Raw genomic sequence first — 19,853 nt, 5'->3', positions numbered from 1 at the left:
TAAATAAAACTGAGAGTGCCTGTTCACATAGCAATTTGCCCATATATTATCTGCATTGCTTCATGTGACCTTTGCTTTTAGAAAATGACTTTTTAAAATGTTTATTCTTTTGTACATAATATTTTAATATACTTCATTGTACATAATTGGTATCAGGTGAGCAGAAAACAATAAAAACCCAAGTTTGGAAACAGGCTCAAAAAGTAATGCACAGCTTTTCATCAATAAAAGCTTCAGCAGAACTCTAGTCTGTAAAAAGTCTGTTTATAAACCTAGATGTTGTTCTCAGTTCACATGCTTGTATTAACTTTTTAAATTTAGAATAAATAAGGATCTGCTGAGTATATGGAATAATTATTACAAAGCTACATGAAATAGTTGCTATTAAATTTGTGATATCTAATTTAAGAAATATTCCACATGTAGTTTTTTTTAGAATAATAAAAAGGAACATTTGTGTGTCTGTATGTGGCAGACACAACTCATAAGAATGTTAAGCTAAACACTTCAACATTAACAGTGTCTGGTTGAAGTGTTTCGAACCAAGCTTTGAAATTAAAGGAGTACAAATGGGGACTTGAAGAATCACAGTTCTAATTTCACTCCTATGGATAGCTATTGAAGTGTGTAGTCTGTGCAGAGGGAGACTATAAAACTATTCCAAAATGTGATATTGTCCCCTTTGTCTGAAATAATTCAGGTGCTAAATTAGTTCCAAACTACACTCTTATTCAAAGTAAATAACTGGATTTTGGGGGATCCAAAAAGCATTAAAATGCTATTCTACTGTTATCTTCTTTAAAACTGATACATTTGAAATAACACAAAATATCCTCTGAAAGATTCTCACATGGTTATGTAACTGTACTCCTCCCTGATTTGCTTTCCTATTACAATGTTAGGGCTGCTTAATCTCAATTTTCTTATACAGATGTTGGTTTCACATAAGAAAACCATGTGCATATGTGAAATACATATGTCATTTACTTAAAAGCTAAGTATTGGGCATATGAATATTGTCTGAACCAAGTGAAGAATCAGACTGATCTTACATACACCAGGTATGGAGAACATCGATCTATCTGAATGAATGTTTCTTGATTGCAGCTCCCATAATATCTTATCACCAACTGTGTCTATGACTGATGGAAGTTGTCATTCAACCATGTCATATATTTTCCACCACTGGCCTACCCTAGGTGGCATTGGGGATCTTAAGCAAAGTTAATTTGTACAGAATCAGGCTATTTGTTGTGAAAAAGACTCAGCTCTAAGCACCCTTTCAGGAAACTAAGCCATAATAAAATCAGTGGAATTCACTTTCAGATAAACATGAACAGGATTGAGTTATATGTCTCATTAGAATAAACAGAACAAGTTTGTTATATCTAATTTAAATACAGGAAGAGGTCTTCAGTAAGATTTAATTCCAACCAGCTATCTAGAACAGAACATGTGAAATAGACCACATAAAAATCACCATGACAGACTTTTATTTTAATTTGCCTCGATTTTACTCTATCACTAACAGAAACAAGATATGCAATTTCTAGGAAGGAGTCCAGGTAATTTTTCTGATTATTTTCCACATTACAGTTCATATAACCTGACAGCTTATTTAGTCCTCCAGGCTTTTTCTGGGTGAATTACTTCTTTAAATTGTAATCTAATTATGCTGCAGGCTCTTTCTCAACTAAACACAGTTCAGCAATGTCAGCACTGAACAGCTCATACGACATCATGCAGTTCAAATGATTTGTTCCAATATAGATTGTGCATTTGTCAATAATGTTTTATCAACAATGGCATTGTCAACTCCTGAAGTGGCTTTGCAAAAAGACATATTGGCCATTTATTTGTACATTTTCCCAACTAATGCTTTCTTAAATTTATTGGACATTATAAGACATTATAAGTACTCTTACTATTTGATAATGTGAAAATTACTTAAAATAGTAATTTGACCAGTTCATCACCTAATGCATTTATAGAGCTGACATTACATTATTCCTTTCTAAAAAGAGTTACTGACTATCTCAAAAAACGTTTTAATTAATGTGGAATCATAGTCTCCAATCCTTGAGGTGAGCAATGTTAAAATCTGGATACCTTTTCTGAAACAACATGCATAATTTAGGCATAACTGCTTTTTTATAAGTATATTATTTTTGTTAAATGTTTAGGGAGGCAATGCACATGGTTAAAACTATTTCATAGCTTATTTTGAGCTGGAATAAGGAATAGTGCTTAAAAGGCCACTGTTACCATTCTAAGACAGAAAAGGGTTCCTATATTCATAGTTAATCATTCACAATACCTTTCTTGTTTAAGAGCATATTCCAGCATTTTTATTCTCCGCACTAGATCCTTCTTCAAATTCTCTTGTCCTTTTCTTTCTCCTTGAAGGAAGGCAATTTGTGCCTGAAAAAAACAACAAATTATAAAAAAAAACTTATAAAGAAATCAGTTTGCTTCCTTCTATTCTATAACACCGATTTTTATTTACAATATTAGTCAGAGGAATGTCAGGGATATTTAGGGTGGTTAGCTATCATGTCATGCAGTACCTTTCAAACTATCTGGGAGAAGTTTGTAGCATAGTTTCATAGACTCAAGGCTTATCTACACCAATGAAAAAACAGGTCGAACCCAGAGTAGCTTTGGGTCTCAATAACCTGCAATTCAGACTACTGAGGTCTAAAGCTGCCCTGGATTCACACCATTAGCACCACATGTACCTGAGTTATACTCTACTGAAATTGTATTGATGCCCGCACCACAAATTTAAATTAGGATTTTTTTTATCTCTTCTTCTCCTTTGAAGTGATGTGCTTACTGTTGGCTTCCTGGACAAACAGTTTCTCAGTAGAATCTTGCTGGGGAAATTGCTTGCTTGGACATCAGAATGAGCATCCAGCTGTGTATCAGTGGTGAGGAGGTAGCCCAATGGACCCACGCACTGATATTTTTAGGGCTGAGCACCTTGTTCTAAGCAAATGATTTCACTATTGGGACCGTGCTGAGAAGCTGTCTGTTTGGGAGGGCAGCGGTGGCAGCAGATATGAATAGGAAGGAAGAATCAAAGACCTACATGCACACGTGCAAACATGCACATGCAATAACCTTCTAGTACAAAAATACAAGAGAAAGGAAGCCAATGGCAAACCGCTTTGGAGAAACTGGTTTTCCATTTCATAGAATCATAGAATCATAGAATCAAAGAGTTGGAAGAGACCTCATGGGCCATCCAGTCCAACCCCCTGCCAAGAAGCAGGAATATTGCATTCAAATCACCCCTGACAGATGGCCATCCAGCCTCTGCTTAAAAGCTTCCAAAGAAGGAGCCTCCACCACACTCTGGGGCAGAGAGTTCCACTGCTGAACGGCTCTCACAGTCAGGAAGTTCTTCCTAATGTTCAGATGGAATCTCCTCTCTTGTAGTTTGAAGCCATTGTTCCGCGTCCTAGTCTCGAAGGAAGCAGAAAACAAGCTTGCTCCCTCCTCCCTGTGGCTTCCTCTCACATATTTATACATGGCTATCATATCTCCTCTCAGCCTTCTCTTCTTCAGGCTAAACATGCCCAGTTCCCTAAGCCGCTCCTCATAGGGCTTGTTCTCCAGACCCTTGATCATTTTAGTCGCCCTCCTCTGGACACATTCCAGCTTGTCAATATCTCTCTTGAATTGTGGTGCCAGAATTGGACACAATATTCCAGATGTGGTCTAACCAAAGCAGAATAGAGGGGTAGCATTACTTCCTTAGATCTAGACACTATGCTCCTATTGATGCAGGCCAAAATCCCATTGGCTTTTTTTTGCCGCCACATCACATTGTTGGCTCATGTTTAACTTGTTGTCCACGAGGACTCCAAGATCTTTTTCACACGTACTGCTCTCGAGCCAGGCGTCCCCCATTCTGTATCTTTGCATTTCATTTTTTCTGCCAAAGTGGAGTATCTTGCATTTGTCACTGTTGAACTTCATTTTGTTAGTTTTGGCCCATCTCTCTAATCTGTCAAGATCGTTTTGAATTCTGCTCCTCTGGACTATTGGCTATCCCTCCCAATTTGGTGTCGTCTGCAAACTTGATGATCATGCCTTCTAGCCCTTCATCTAAGTCATTAATAAAGATGTTGAACAGGACCAGGCCCAGGACGGAACCCTGAGGCACTCCGCTCGTCACTTCTTTCCAAGATGAAGAGGAAGCATTAGTGAGCACTCTCTGTGTTCGTCCACTTAACCAATTACAGATCCACCTCACCGTAGTTTTGCCTAGCCCACATTGGACTAGTTTCCTTGCCAGAAGGTCATGGGGGACCTTGTTGAAGGCCTTACTGAAATCCAGGTACGCTACATCCACGGCATCCCCCATTTCCTTCCTCCCCGACCCTCTGCTGCTTCCCAGTACAAAAATAGGGGGTCTATGGTGTCAAAATTAGCAATTAGCATTGGATATGTAACAAAAATTGCAATGCTTAATATCTAGCAGTCTGTCCTGCCCTTTTACCCCAAAACACTTCAATCTAGAAATGATACACAAGTAACAAAACACAACAACAGAACAACTTTTCCTGGAAACTATGGAGTAAGAAATGAGTTTTGATATATTCAAAGGCAACCTTTCACTGCTAAAAGGGTTGTGCATCATCAGGATCAAGCCAGCTACAAAAATGAGAACAATTTTTTGAATCACTGTAGACAGGTCACTTAGCCCTCAGTCTAAGTAATCATTATCACCTCACAGCTATCTTGATCTGTCATACAGTGTACAACTCCTTTAACAATGAAAGATGTTATTTTAGGATATACCAACACTCACTTCAGTCAGGATTCTGCAAATGTTTATATTACAAACTTCTATCAGTACTACAAGATCTCTTAGTATACTGGTACAGACTAACATGGCTATGTCTTTGAATAAGACCTCAGAAGGATTGCCAACTACCCATTGACAGCGGACAGACAATTCTCACTGCAGAGTCTAAACACATTCACTTATTTATAGTTATAACTGTAAATTCCTCTGCATAAATATATTTTATATATAGAAAGAAGAGGCTGCCAAAGCAGAAGTGTGATAGCACTGGTAAGCACAGTGGTGGCTGTAAATAATGAAGGACATACGAATTAAAGTTTTGTTTTTGTAACAAACTGAGGGAATATTGATTTTTATCAAATATGGGCTACTAGAGAGTTTTTTGGCTTAAAAAACTATTATACTAAAGAAGAGCAATGAACCTCAGCACGCAGGAATGGGAAGCTGATATTCTTCAACTGCACAGTAACCATCATATAAAGAAAGAGGCCATGGGTTGTTTCTTCTGTATGTAACAAAGGTACTGATTTTGCAATACCTTATTTACATGTAACAAGCAAGATGAAGAACACTGAAACTCTTCAAAGAGTCTCATAATCTGTGGTGATAAGGACATGACAGTCAAAAGAGATCCCCATTTGCTGGAAATAGGCCTTTGAACAAATGTATTTAAATAGGGACAAGAAAAACCTAAATTTGATTGTGCGGCGTTTCAGTTTGGAACAACAAATTCCTAAGGTTGTTCTGCAGCCACTCCTAAGAAAGATTGTGACATTCAGACTCATATACACACCCTAAAATGATCACCAACAGGTTTTGCAAAGCCTTCTTGGCTATAAGGTCAGAGTCAGCTGTCAAAATTTCTTATGCACATGGAATGAGGTGTGGCATGAAAAGTAAAGCTACTTGGCTTATTTTGTCTGTAGCTAAAGCACACTCTCTTCAGTTTTCTGAGCTCAACATTAATAACCTCACAGGTGAAATACATTTCAAAATATCTCTCAGATTAATCAAGAGTTGGAAGAAAGCAACAGATAAGTTTGACAAGCAAAGCAGAGCAAAAGATAGAACTAGTTAACAAAAAAAAAAACCAATGTGAAAATTTCAACCATTAAATTATACTAGTTTGAAATATGCTTCTATACTATATTATATCAATACTATAATATCCAAGATTTTTCACACTAATATGTTCCAAAGCATGAGGATGTTCATAAATGCATTTTGTCAAGCATTACTCTGATGTGTAGTCAACTGTCAGCTTATGGTGACCCCAACTTCACTGGGTTTTCTTAGGTAAGGAGCACTCAGGGGGAGGTTGTGCCAATCCCTTCTTCTGAAATAGGCTACAGCACCTGATACTCACTTTCTGTTTCCCATGCAAGTACTAACCAAGGCTAATCCTTCTTAGCTTCCAAGATGAGACGGGATTATTTAGACATACATAACCTTTAAATCTCAAAAAGCGAGCTTTCTCGTTTCCTTTTGCTGCACAATCTAAATAATTCAGGCTGTTTAAATTGTGAAGGAATGCGCCCACTTACTATTTTTCATTATACTGAATTATATTTCCAACTGAGTGCACTATATAAGCAAAAGAGGCAAGTGTGTACAAAGACATAGTGATTAATTTACTCTCCAGCAATTCATCCATTTCTGTAATAAAGCTATTGTCAATTAGGAGGTGTCAATCACCCTAAACGGACCAGATCCCATCTTATCTTGGAAGACAAGCAGAGTCAGCCCTGATTAGTACTTGGATGGGAGACTGTCAATGAATATCAGGTGTGGTAGAAATATTTCAGAGAAAGAAAAGGGCAAAGTCACCTCTGAATCTTCCTTACCCGATAAAACCCTATGGAATTCATGGGATCGCCCTAAGTTGACAGGGGACTAGAAGACACACACATGTCAAAAGCATCATCAATGTTGTTTGTCAGGATGTGTATATATAGCCTGAAGGAAAGTGTATTATTAGAACAGGCAATGATTATGCAAACAAACAAAAAAACAGACAGAATAAATTGTTATTTAAAGATTAGGCAGGAGCTTCAAATATGTTAGAATCAATATGGGAGACTTCAAAGGATTCAGAATGCATTCTGTTCATGCGTTTTTACTGACAGCTTTAGTTTGAATGAGATGGCTAAAACCACAAGTAATTATGGTTGTTATTGTTGCTGTTGTTGTTGTCACTATGGATTTAATATTTCCTTTTGCCCCATCTTAGGACTAAAGGTGGCTTACAATACACAAAAACCTGAAAAAAATACTGAAGTTAAAAAGTGATTAAATGATTAACAAAATTAAAAACATAGAATGTTTGGTATTCAAATGAAAGAAAATACAAGGCTATTCAAGTGTCAGGGGACCACTTTGGCAAAGAAAAAATAAATCGATGCCTCAACACATTTAACCCCGAAAATAAAGGTTTATACTCTTAATGCATCATTAGCTGTGCTAAATAATGACTGAATTTAACTTGAAGATACATCTCTGTCAGCATTCAGACAATTCAGGGGAGATAGGATGGCTACAAAAAAGATATACAGTACATCTATAGCCAAATGTAGAAGACTGCTTTTGTGTGTGGATTTCCCAGGTGGAACTGGGAAGAGAACAAATTAACAGAATTTAACAAAAATTGATGGAGAAAGAGATAAAATTAACTGGAAGGACACTACTAATCCCAGCTTGTGTACAAATGAAGCTATTGTGATAAATCAATATTTTTTTCACCTGTCTGGAATGTCATTTGCTATCTTTTGAACATTTGAGAGATTAAATGTAACCAATGTTCTAAGCAAACATGGTGCAGTGTACTGATAGTGAGGATTTTCTCCTTTTGAATGTACTCCATCCTATGTATCCCTCTGTATGCTTATTTAGTTTTTAGTTTAGTTTAATTTTTAATTAGTTTATAACTATACCAAAAGTACTGATTGTATTTTAATCTGTAACTTGTTTAATTATGATTTAATTGTCTTATTATGTTTTAATTGCTATTATTGACCATGTCTATTTCCTTTTTGTCCTGTATGCTTTATACCTTGTTGTTAGCCACTTTGAATACCTGGTGGGAGAGAAAAGCAGGATATAAATTATTATTATTATTATTATTAATAATAATAATAATAATAATAATATGCTTTTGTAATTTAGGCTGTACTGAGAGCTACAGGAGGAAAGCAGACATTGCTGCAACACCAACTTCTTCCAGCAAGATGCCTCCACTGATTCTTAAAATAGAATGAGTCCTTCTCTTTTCAGACATGAATGACATCCAATCTTACTTCAATTTATACTTTGTTTTTCTTTTTCTTCTCACATGGTTTACAAAAGATTTCCACCAAATCCTAGTGTCTACATGTATTTAAAATAATCCTAAAATGATACAGAAAGTCAAATGCTATATTTGCATAATCTGTGCATAGACACTATTCAAAGCATTGGTATGAAGGAATTTAAATCCCTTTATGGCTCCGATTGAAGAAAAAACCTCTCTCATATCAGTTTGCCTTTGGTTTTATATCAGTTCTGGTGGTTCATCTCTGTGTTAAAAAAGGGCAGGAAATGATGACCAAGGACAGGGACTTATCTGGTCTGGTTTCTCCCTCCACTGGCAAAACACCCTCCAGGTACATAGTACATTGCTGCTTTTAATCCCAAGTCCCCCTAAAAAGATCACCATGTCTTAAAAACATTTTAACCATTACAAAAAAAGAGAGATTAAATTATTTTAACTAGAGGGGTTTTTTTAGTTCAGTGTTTCCTGTGACATTGTACTTATACAAAGGATTGCTTATTTTTAACTCTATGGTTGTTTTAATGAATGGGATATATGTTTATTGAATACAAATGAACAGGGCATTGCACAAGTCATCTTCCAACCTGTCCTCTGAACACAGACATCATTAGCTAGATGGAATAATTTTGGAAAGAAATAAAGCAAGCTTCTCTCTAGTGGTGAATGTACAATTCAGTAGTACAAGATTTTGCTAACATTTTACTTGCTTTTCACTGAGAAAAGAAAAGCAGTCAAGAGGACTAGGCAGAGGAGGTAGACCAAATTACTATTTATCTATGGTCAGTGTTTAAATGAGTACATTTGCTCATAAATATTGCTATGGCAGTATGATAATCCCTCACTCACACAAACAGTGGGACAAACAGTACCCCTGCATTAATAATACCATCTGCCTGTTTACAGACTAGAGCACTTCTATTCCTAGAAGAGGAGAAGGAACATTGAGATGTCAGCTTCCCAATATGACATATTTTCATTAAGACAGAAAAACTGTACAAGTAATAGCAACTCCAACAAAAATTCAACTAGGTTTCCAAATACCACATTTTATTCTTGGTTTATCATCCATTCTGATCCTATGCATAAAGTTCACTTTGTTCAATATAACTTGCTGTTAAGTAAACACACATAAAATTGCAAATGTCAAAGAAATTGTAACACTCTAGGATAATAGCAAAAGCTAACATTCTAGGATAATAGCAAATGCTGACTACAGCTAACTAAAGAGCTAACAGTTAATTCTACGTATAAATCATGGCAGGCTTGTGATCTCCCAATCTATGCACAAACACACAAGCTTGACAAATTCTGGTTGAATGATCTCAATATTTTTACAGGAACCTCTAGCTCAATTGCCTTTCCCTCTACTCAAGTGTTATATTACAGTTGGTTTCCCTCCCTGTTGTTGATATTTGTTGTAACATCATCTTTTTTTTTGAGACAAAAAACATGCACTGATCCAACGACAACAAAAACCTCTACTAAGAACGCATAAAAATCACAATCTTTAAAGAGGGTTGTCATGCACTCTTCTAATATGCCTATATTATATTCAAGTATCAGCCACATTAGGTAAGGCACAGAATATGATATAACAGTATGTACCTCTAGAGGCACATTATATAATGTTCAAGTTTTCCACTGAACTGAATCTTGTATCAGACATGTTAGTAGCTAGGCATTCAGAACAGTCCCTCAAACTGCATGTAGCTTCACTAAATTTTACCTCTAAGAAATATAACTGGTCTCGTTTTTATGACTTGGTTCAATAAGTACAATCAATATTTGATATCTTCGGTGTTTTACTGTACTTGCATACTGTCAACTGTAGGTGGCATCTAATACTAGACGAGTAGAATTCTTAACTCTTCTAAAGTCTTAATATCTTCTGTATATTTACAAAATGTACATTTAAACAGATACAGTACAATGAATCTGGAAGAGAATATAATTAGTACCATCTTCAGTACTTAGCTGCGTCACTTATGTTACATTGCAAATTCACATGCTGTGTTGTGCTGCATCAAGTCCTATTATATTAAATGGTATTTGGCCCCAAATAGGTGTGTACTACCCTAGATACATTAACATTTATTTATTTACTTTATTTCTACCCTGGCTTTCTTGACTCCAGAAGGCATTCATAGCAGCTTACAAATTGGCAAAAAACTGATGCCACAAAGGTAAACAATAAAATACATCTCATACAAATATATTAATCTAAACATATAAGCAATTAAGGCACATATCAATCAATCAAACAGATTAAAAACCATATAAAATGCCAGGTACCAGGGAAACAGGAACATGCAGAAAACAGGAAGAGGAGAAGGCACTGGATGAGTCGGTTAAGTGATGCCACGGATATTGATACAAAAAGTTATCTGTTGACATTAAAGAAACATGAAAGTCCTATGTTTCATCATTTTTAAATATATAAAAGGGAGGGGGGAAACCAAGTGGAAACACAAACACTTAAATCATTCATAATGATATGGCAGGTAGCAGAGAAAAAGTTTCATCCCATAAGATCAGAATACACAAATGCTACCTGAAATAGTATTTTTCTTGTTTTTATTCTTGATTATTTCTCCAATTATTGGGTAGGCAGCTATTCTACTCTCAAATATCGCTAAATAAAATTTCAGAGATTCTGTTAAGAATACTTGGAGGGGAAATTATTATTATTATTATTATTATTATTATTATTATTTGCTTTGAATTATACATTGACTTATGGCTTAGAAGACTACCAGAAGTTATTCCGCAAAATGAAATAAGAATGTTCTGTTCCAGTAGACCAAGGGTCTCCAAACTAAGGCCTGCGTACTGAATGCAGACCTCCAAAGGCATTTACCTACCCATCCCCTGCCCTAAACTTTAGAGTTAGGGTCACTCTAAATCTGAAACAACTTGAAGGCATATAACAGCAACAATCTTAATTAACTTGACTGTCTCATCAGTCAAAAGCAGGCCCACACTTCCCACTGAAATACTGGTAGATTTATGTTGGTTAGAATTGTTCTTCATTTTAAACATAATATTGTTCTTTCATGGGTTTTTTCCCCACTACGAATATGATATGTGCAGTGTTGAAATATTCACACAACTCATCACAACATTAATTTATATCTAACATTAGCTACGTGTTTAAAATAAGGATGGTGAATTCTTATACAATATGGAAGACATCAGATATTTCTATCATGCTGTGTGTTATCATCTCAATTTTTGCAAGAATCCACAAAAAGGTAAAACAATGTAGTAAAGGCGTTAAACCACTTGTTGATAAAATATTCACTGAATCTATTGACTTTACAACAATGTATGTTGTCTGACTATCTAAAAGAGGGAGCGAAAAGCATATAGGCTTTCAAATGTTGTCATTTGAAAGTATCCCTCGTCAGTGTATGCTGGCAAAGGATGTGGGGACATCTGGAAGGTTGCATGATCTCCCCTCACCACTGATCTAAAGCTAACAATAAGAGCTAGTTGTTAAAATATGCACAACACAAAACTAGCATCCTTCATCTCTAAATTAATGTTGCCAATATTAGGTGAGCATGCACAAGTACAATAAGGATAGATGGGTCACTTTGTTTTTAATACATGAACTTTTCCATGCCTTTCCCCTCATAAATATATTCTGTCATATTTATGCATTGATCTTAGTGGTTTCATATCTGTACATTTTTGAAAGAATATTTTTCAAAATCCACAACTCTAAGCTACTCACAACTAATTGAGTTTTATCTGAAAGTATACACTTTTAAATACATTGAAATCTAAAACATGTTTTATATGTAGTTTGGAAACTTTCTGAGTTGAGAACTGTACCACAAAACTCATAAAGCACAAAATCCAAAAAATTGCTGTGCTTGGCCCAGGATGTATGGATAACGTCAATTCACTTCAAAACATAGACCAAACAAAATCCAAAGGCAGCCCTATGCTTCCATCTCACTTCCTGTGTTTAATGTCACTGGGGGGAAAACTGTTTATATATGCCATAGAATCCAAAATGCTTGCAATTATTGATAGCAGCTAATCTTATTTTCACCATGAGTTTCTAAATCTCGGAATGCCCAGATCTAGATAGAAATTATTGCACACCAACCACTAAAGAATTGTATCTACATATTACACTTATTCTGGCAACTATATAGAACCATATTGTTGGCAGTGAAATGGCTATGAGAATGATCAATCTTCCTACAAACTTTATGGATGGTTGTTTGCTATTCTTGTTGTTGTTGTGTAGCTTCACAGTTTACGGCAACTCTATGGCAAAACTATGACTGTGGTTTCTTGGCAAGATTTGTCTGCCTTTGCCTTCCTCTGAGGCTGAGAAAGTGTGATGCGCCTGAGTTTATTCAGTGGTTTCCATGCACGAAAACACTGAATAAATCTTATTCTCCAGAGTTATAGTACATCACACTGGCTCTCACAAGTGTATGTAGGTAAGTCAATATCAACCTTAAGGAAAGTTTTATCCTATGTACTGTCATGCTTTGGGTTATAGGTTTGGTTCTGAAGGACCTCCATGGGCCAGTACTGCTCTTTTAATCTCATTAGTAAATGGAAAGGGGATAAGAGTAAAAAAACAGGAAGGAGAAATCCTTTACCAAGTAACAATTCAAGGCTATTTCAAGAACTTTCAAATAACAGAATCATAAGACTCATAGAAGAGGAAACGACTACAAGGACCATCTAGTTTAACTTCATTCTGCCATGCAAGAAGACACAACCAAAGGCTTCCTGATAGATGGCCATGCAACCTCTGCTTAAAAACCTCCAGAGAAGGAGACCCCACCACACTCCAGGGCAGCATATTCCACTGTGACAAACAGCTCGTAAAGTCAAGAGTATTTTTCTTAATGCTTAGGTGGAATATCTTTTTCTGTAATTTGATGTGGCAGGCTTTGCAAATAAATGTCCAACATTTTTCATGGTGGTTCACTCTTTCACACATCAAAACACTCTCCTCAGGAATAAAAAATACCCAACCCATATGGTCCACAGTCCAATGCAAATTTACCCTAAAAATATACCCATCAATCACATCCCAACTTCACCCTCCTGCGATTAAAAGTAACCTACAGATAGATTCTCTATTCTGGTCTCTGTAATAAAGGTGACATAATCCTGGATGGATCTACAAGGCAGAATGAATGCAGTTTGTCATCACTTGAACTGACAGCTCCCAGGATTCCAATGCAAAAAGAGCTAGTTTTATAAAGTGTTTAGCCTTTTCTGCCAAAGAGTGCAGACGCCTCCCCAAACGACAGCTCCTGCTGAATTCATTTCACAGTGCGGATGCATCCTTATTCTTGTCCTCCTTCCACAACTGCCTGCGTGAATCCCAGGATAGACTTGAAGGAGTTGCACTCTGCATATGTACAGGAAAACAGTTGTGCATACGTACAGGAGAACAGCTTGAAGTGACATGGCTCAATGCTATGGAATCCTGAGAGCTGTGGTTTTACAAGGTCTTTAGCCTTTTCTGCCAAAGAATGCAGATGCCTCCCCAAACAACAGCTCCCACTGCATTGATTTCACAGGGTGGATGGACTCTTGTTCTTGTCCTCCTTCCACAACTGCCTGCATGAATCTGCCCCACCCACAGACTTGAAGGGGCACTCTGCATATGTAAAAGAGAACTGCTGTTTGGCAAAAGAATAAGGACTGGCTGAATCCCCCTCCCTCCAAAAGTTTTGAGACTATTGGCAAGGGAAGAATTCAGAAATGGATGAGAAGAAAAAAAGCAAAGGACAAGGAGAAGGGAGAGCGAGGGGTGCATCTTCATTGTGCAGTTGGTCACCACTTGATCTGCCAGGGCTCAGTGCTAAGGAACCATAGGAGCTGTCCTTTTAGTAAAGGTAAAGATTTCCCCTGGCATTAAGGATAGTAGTATCAGACTCTGAGGGGTGGTGTTCATCTCCATTTCTAGGCTAAAGAGCCGGTGTTGTCTGTAGACAACTCCAAGGTCATGTGACCAGCATGACTGCATGGAGCACCATTACCTTTCCTCAGAAGCGGTACCTATTGATCTAATAATAATAATAATAATAATAATAATAATAATCTTTATTTATACCCTGCCACCATCTCCCCAAGGGGACTTGGGGTGGCTAAGATAAGGCAATGCCAAAAATTACAATAAAACAAAATGAAATACATGCAGCAAATAATAACATCAAATAAAATACAAACAATAACAAAATAATGCATGTTTTCGAACTGCTAGCTTGACAGAAGGCGGGAACCGTTACCTTCCTACAGAAATGGTACCTACAGATCTACTCACACATGCATGTTTTTGAACTGCTAGGTTGACAGAAGCTGGGCCTAATAGCAGAAACGGTTACCTTCCCCAGAAGCGGTACCTATTGATCTACCCACATTTGCATGTTTTCGATCTGATAGTTTGGCAGAAGTTGGACCTAACAGGGGGAGCCGTTACCTTCCCACAGAAGCAGTACCTATTGATCTACTCGCGTTTGCATGTTTTTGAACTGCTAGCTTGGCAGAAACTAGGCCTAACAGTAGGAGCCGTAACCTTCCTGCAAAAGCAGTAACTATTAATCTACTCACATTTGCATGTTTTCGAACTACTAGGTTGGCAGAAGCTGGGCTTAAGAGCAGGAGCTGTTACCTTCTTGCAGAAGCGGTACCTATTGATCTACTCACAGTTGCATGTTTTTGAACTGCTAGTTTTGCAGAAGCTGGGCCTAACAGCAGGAACTCACCCTGCTCCCCCGATTCGCACCACCAACCTTTTGGTCAGCAAGTTCAGCGGTTTAACCCACTGCGCCACCAGTGGGCTGTCTTTTAGGAGGCCTTTATTTAGCATGCTCTGCCAAAAAGAGGATGTCCATAGCTTTGGTTCCATGCACTGGGGATTCCATGAACCTTCAATTCCCCTGATGAACAGTTTAGGGGAGGGGCTTTGGACAAACTTCGGTCCTCCGGGTGTTTTGGACTTCAACGCCCACAATTCCTAACAGCCTCAGGCCCCTTCCTTTTTAAGCTATTTAAATTATTTAAGCATATATTTCATCTTTCTACCTCATGCGGGTTTACCAGCACTCAACCTATTGGTTAGTTGGAGTAGGTTTTGTTGCCTACTCAGTACTCAGCTATGGGCAATTATTAAGCAGTGTCTGGAACGTAGTGTTCTGGCTGTTCGGAATTGTGGGAGGTGAAGTCCAAAACACCTGAAGGACCAAAGTTTGCCCAAGGCCCTTCCCCTGAACTATGAAAATAAAAGCATGATAATAATAGTGTGATAAAAGGAGCCCCCGGTGGTGCAGTGGGTTAAACCACTGAGCTGCTAAACTTGTTGATTGAAAGGTCGCAGGTTCAAACCCGGGGATCAGAGTGAGCTTCCGCTGTCAGCCCCAGCTTCTGTAAACCTAGCATTTCGAAAACATGCAAATGTAAGTAGATCAATATTTATTTATTTATTTAAAACATTTATATTCCACTCTTCTCACCATGAAGGGGACTCAGGGCGGAGCACAGCATATATACGGCAAACATTCAATGCCGAGAGAAGAATTCATAGAAGTATACATAAACATTAAAAACATTTATCAAAATATTAAAAACCATCTTGGTCATCTGCGTCAAATCTAATTGGACTGGTAAAGTTTCCTAGGTACCGCTCCGGCGGGAAAGTAACGGCGCTCATTGTAGTCATGCCAGCCACATGACCTTGGAGGTGTCTATGGACAATGCCGGCTCTTTGGCTTAGAAATGGAGATGAGCACCACCCCCCAGAGTCGGACATGACTGGACTTAAATGTCAAGGGAAAACCTTTACCTTTACCCTTAATAAAAGGAGCCCCTGTTGGCGCAGTGGGTTAAACCCCTGTGCCGGCAGGACTGAAGACCGACAGGTCGCAGGTTCGAATCCGGGGAGAGCGTGGATGAGCTCCCTCTATCAGCTCCAGCTCCCCATGCGGGGACATGAGAGAAGCCTCCCACAAGGATGGTAAAAACATGAAAACATACGGGCGTCCCCTGGGCAATGTCTTTGCAGGTGACCAATTCTCTCAGAATTTTCCTCCAGCATCATAGTTCATAAGCATCTAGCTTCCTTTGCTCAGCCTTCCTTATGGTTCAGCTCTCACATCCATAGGTTACTACGGGCAGGCATGTAGCCCCCCAAGGCCCCCCCCCCCCGAAATTCTCATGGTGGTTCGCGAAAAGGCCTTTCTGGTGCATTATTTAAACTGTTATGTTTATTCATATCATGATCTGATCACCATACTCAATATATCCCATACAAAAGGTTTGCTAGGGTAGACCCTCTTTCACTCAGACTCAGCCCCCCCCCCCCAAACAAACTCAGCCCCCCACCCCGAATTGAAATCCTGGCTACGGGCCTGACTACGGGGAATTTTAATTATTTGTCGTGTCTGGACAACCAGTCATATTATATTACATTTCTAACAGAACAAAGCAAACAGACAGACAGAATACACAATTTGTGAGTTTGGTAGTTGATTAAATGTCCTTTGACCAGTATCTGGCCACTTGGGAGTGCTTCTGGTGTTGCTGCAAGAAGGTCCTCCATTGTGCATGTGGCAGGAACCAGGTTGCATTGCAGCAGGTGGTCAGTGGTTTGCTCCTCTCCACACTTGTATGTCGAGGATTCCACTTTGTAGCCCCATTTCTGAAGGTTGGCTCTGCATCTCATGGTGAGGAGTGCAGTCTGTTCAGTGCCTTCCAAGTCACCCAGTCTTCTGTGTGCCCAGGGGGGAGTCTCTCATCTGGCATCAGCCATTGGTTGAGGATCTGGGTTTGAGCCTGCCACTTTTGGACTCTTGCTTGCTGAGGTGTTCCAGCGAGTGTCTTTGTAGATCTTAGAAAACTATTTCTATGGGGAATACCACTGCTTTAACTATGAGGGTATACGAGAGAAGCCTCCCACAAGGATGGTAAAAACATAAAAACATCTGGGCATCCCCTGGGCAACGTCCAATTTTTTCACACCAGAAGCAACTTGCAGTTTCTCAAGTTGCTCCTGACACGACCAAAACAAAAAACCCTTAATAAAAGGAAAGCACTTCAAGAAACGGTTGAGAAGGGAGGGAAAGGGGGAGGAGAGGCAGGTAAGGAATGAATGTGTGGGCAATGTCTTTGCAGATGGCCAATTCTCTCACACCAGAAGCGACTTGCCGTTTCTCAAGTCGCTCCTGACACGATTAAAAAAAACCCTTAATAAAAGGAAAGCAATTCAAGAAACGGTTGAGAAGGGAGGGAAAGGGGGAGGAGAGGCAGGTAAGGAATGAATGTGTGGGCAATGTCTTTGCAGATGGCCAATTCTCTCACACCAGAAGCGACTTGCCGTTTCTCAAGTCGCTCCTGACACGATTAAAAAAAACCCTTAATAAAAGGAAAGCAATTCAAGAAACGGTTGAGAAGGGAGGGAAAGGGAGAGGAGAGGCAGGTAAGGAATGAATGTATGTATGACACCATTCCAGCAACACCAGAGGAACTCCAAGTGGCTAGCTACTGGTCAAAGGACATTTAATCAACTACCAAGCTTGCAAACTTTGTGTTTTGTTTGTTTGTTAAAAACATGATACATAAATAAATAAACACCACTGCCACCAGGGCTGAAGGCTGTGGGGTCCTGGGAGCTGTAGTTTGAGGAGGAGGCGAAAGGCCTGGTCCAAAACTTGGCACTCCCAGGCTGGCCCAGCCTTGCCCGAGAAGGGACGCACCTGCAGCTCGGCCCTCTCGGCCTCCCACTCGGCGCGCTCGGCCTCGAAGCGGCCCCATTCGTGCTGCAGGAAGTGGAGGATGCCGGGGACGCTGTACTGAGCCCGCGCCGCAGAGGCCGGCACCGCCGCTCCCGAGGAAGGAGAAGAAGAAGAAGGAGAGGCACCCGCTGGGCCGACGACGCCTCCCGCCGCTGCCACAGCCGCTGCTGCTGCCGCCGCTGCCGCCGCTTCCCCAGGCTCGGCCTGAGAGGAGGAGGAAGAGGAAGAGGAGGCCGGCGGCGGAGGCAGGAGCAGCGCGTTGTTGTTGTTGTTGTTGCTGAAGAAGACGCCGGGCCCCGCCTGCTCGTCCATGGCCGGAGAAAGAGCGAGGGAGCCGGAGAGAGAAGGCCCTCCCCTCTCTTCACAAGCAGCGACGACGACGCCTCAGCCGCCGCCGGGGAAGCGGCGACCAACTGGGCGCGCCCGTCCCCCGTCAGCGCCTGACAGCTAACCGCCCCCGCCGGGTGCTGCTGCTGCTGCTGCTGCTACGGCGCCCCGCGAGGGACAAACTGCCCCGCGCGCGCTCTTCCGCGCGGAGAGGCCCGGGGCATGGCGGGAAGGGTAGTTCCCAGCAGCCCTTCCTGAGTCTATCTAGCCACATCAAGCATAGGCAAACTTGGGCCTTCCCTCCAGGCGTTTTAGACTACAGTTCCCATAATTCCTGGCCTCAGGCCTTTTCTTTTCCCTCTCATTCGCTTAAGGAGGCCAGGGATTGTGGGAGTTGAAGTCCAAAACATTTGGAGGGAGGGCCCAAGTTTGCCCAGGCCTGGGCAAACTTGGGCCCTCCCTCCAGGTGTTTTGGACTTCAACTCCCACAATTCCTAACAGCCTCAGAGAACCTGTGGCCATTAGGAATTGTGGAAGTCTCCTCCCTCCTGATGTTTTGGACTTCAACTCCCACAATTCCTAACAGCCTCAGAGAACCTGAAGCCATTAGGAATTGTGGAAGTCCCCTCCCTCCAGGTGTTTTGGACTTCAACTCCCACAATTCCTAACAGCCTCAGGGAGCCTGAGGCCATTAGGAATTGTGGAAGTCCCCTCCCTCCAGGTGTTTTGGACTTCAACTCCCACAATTCCTAACAGCCTCAGAGAACCTGTGGCCATTAGGAATTGTGGAAGTCTCCTCCCTCCTGATGTTTTGGACTTCAACTCCCACAATTCCTAACAGCCTCAGAGAACCTGAAGCCATTAGGAATTGTGGAAGTCCCCTCCCTCCAGGTGTTTTGGACTTCAACTCCCACAATTCCTAACAGCCTCAGGGAGCCTGAGGCCATTAGGAATTGTGGAAGTCCCCTCCCTCCAGGTGTTTTGGACTTCAACTCCCACAATTCCTAACAGCCTCAGGGAGCCTGAGGCCATTAGGAATTGTGGAAGTCCCCTCCCTCCAGGTGTTTTGGACTTCAACTCCCACAATTCCTAACAGCCTCAGAGAGCCTGAGGCCATTAGGAATTGTGGAAGTCCCCTCCCTCCAGGTGTTTTGGACTTCAACTCCCACAATTCCTAACAGCCTCAGAGAACCTGAGGCCATTAGGAATTGTGAAAGTCCCCTCCCTCCAGGTGTTTTGGACTTCAACTCCCACAATTCCTAACAGCCTCAGAGAACCTGAGGCCATTAGGAGTTGTGGAAGTCCCCTCCCTCCTGATGTTTTGGACTTCAATCCCACAATTCCTAACAGCCTCAGAGAGCCTGAGGCCATTAGGAATTGTGGAAGTCCCCTCCCTCCAGGTGTTTTGGACTTCAACTCCCACAATTCCCAACAGCCTCAGAGAACCTGAGGCCATTAGGAATTGTGAAAGTCCCCTCCCTCCAGGTGTTTTGGACTTCAACTCCCACAATTCCTAACAGCCTCAGAGAACCTGAGGCCATTAGGAGTTGTGGAAGTCCCCTCCCTCCTGATGTTTTGGACTTCAATCCCACAATTCCTAACAGCCTCAGAGAGCCTGAGGCCATTAGGA

The 19,853-nt window shown here is 40.5% G+C and overlaps 1 protein-coding gene across 3 annotated transcripts in view; it reads right to left on the bottom strand.

Annotated features, from left to right (window-relative positions):
* STRN (striatin) overlaps positions 1-18,369 on the bottom strand; it is a 54,099-nt gene extending 35,730 nt beyond the window's left edge. For all 3 annotated transcript variants that reach the window (XM_060753975.2, XM_060753976.2, XM_060753977.2), the window contains exons 1-2: positions 17,858-18,369; positions 2,318-2,421 (exon numbers count right to left, since the gene is read on the bottom strand). In XM_060753975.2, coding sequence (XP_060609958.2) covers positions 2,318-2,421; positions 17,858-18,208 — 455 coding nt within the window. In that variant the 5' untranslated portion in view covers positions 18,209-18,369. The remainder of the gene's footprint in view (positions 1-2,317; positions 2,422-17,857) is intronic.
* Positions 18,370-19,853: the final 1,484 nt, after the last annotated feature.

This window comes from Anolis sagrei, chromosome 1 (genome assembly GCF_037176765.1).
Source record: "Anolis sagrei isolate rAnoSag1 chromosome 1, rAnoSag1.mat, whole genome shotgun sequence".
Classification (NCBI taxonomy): Eukaryota; Metazoa; Chordata; class Lepidosauria; order Squamata; family Dactyloidae; genus Anolis; species Anolis sagrei.
Note: the sequence above shows the minus strand (reverse complement) of the source record. Positions and strands in the feature narration are given on the sequence as shown.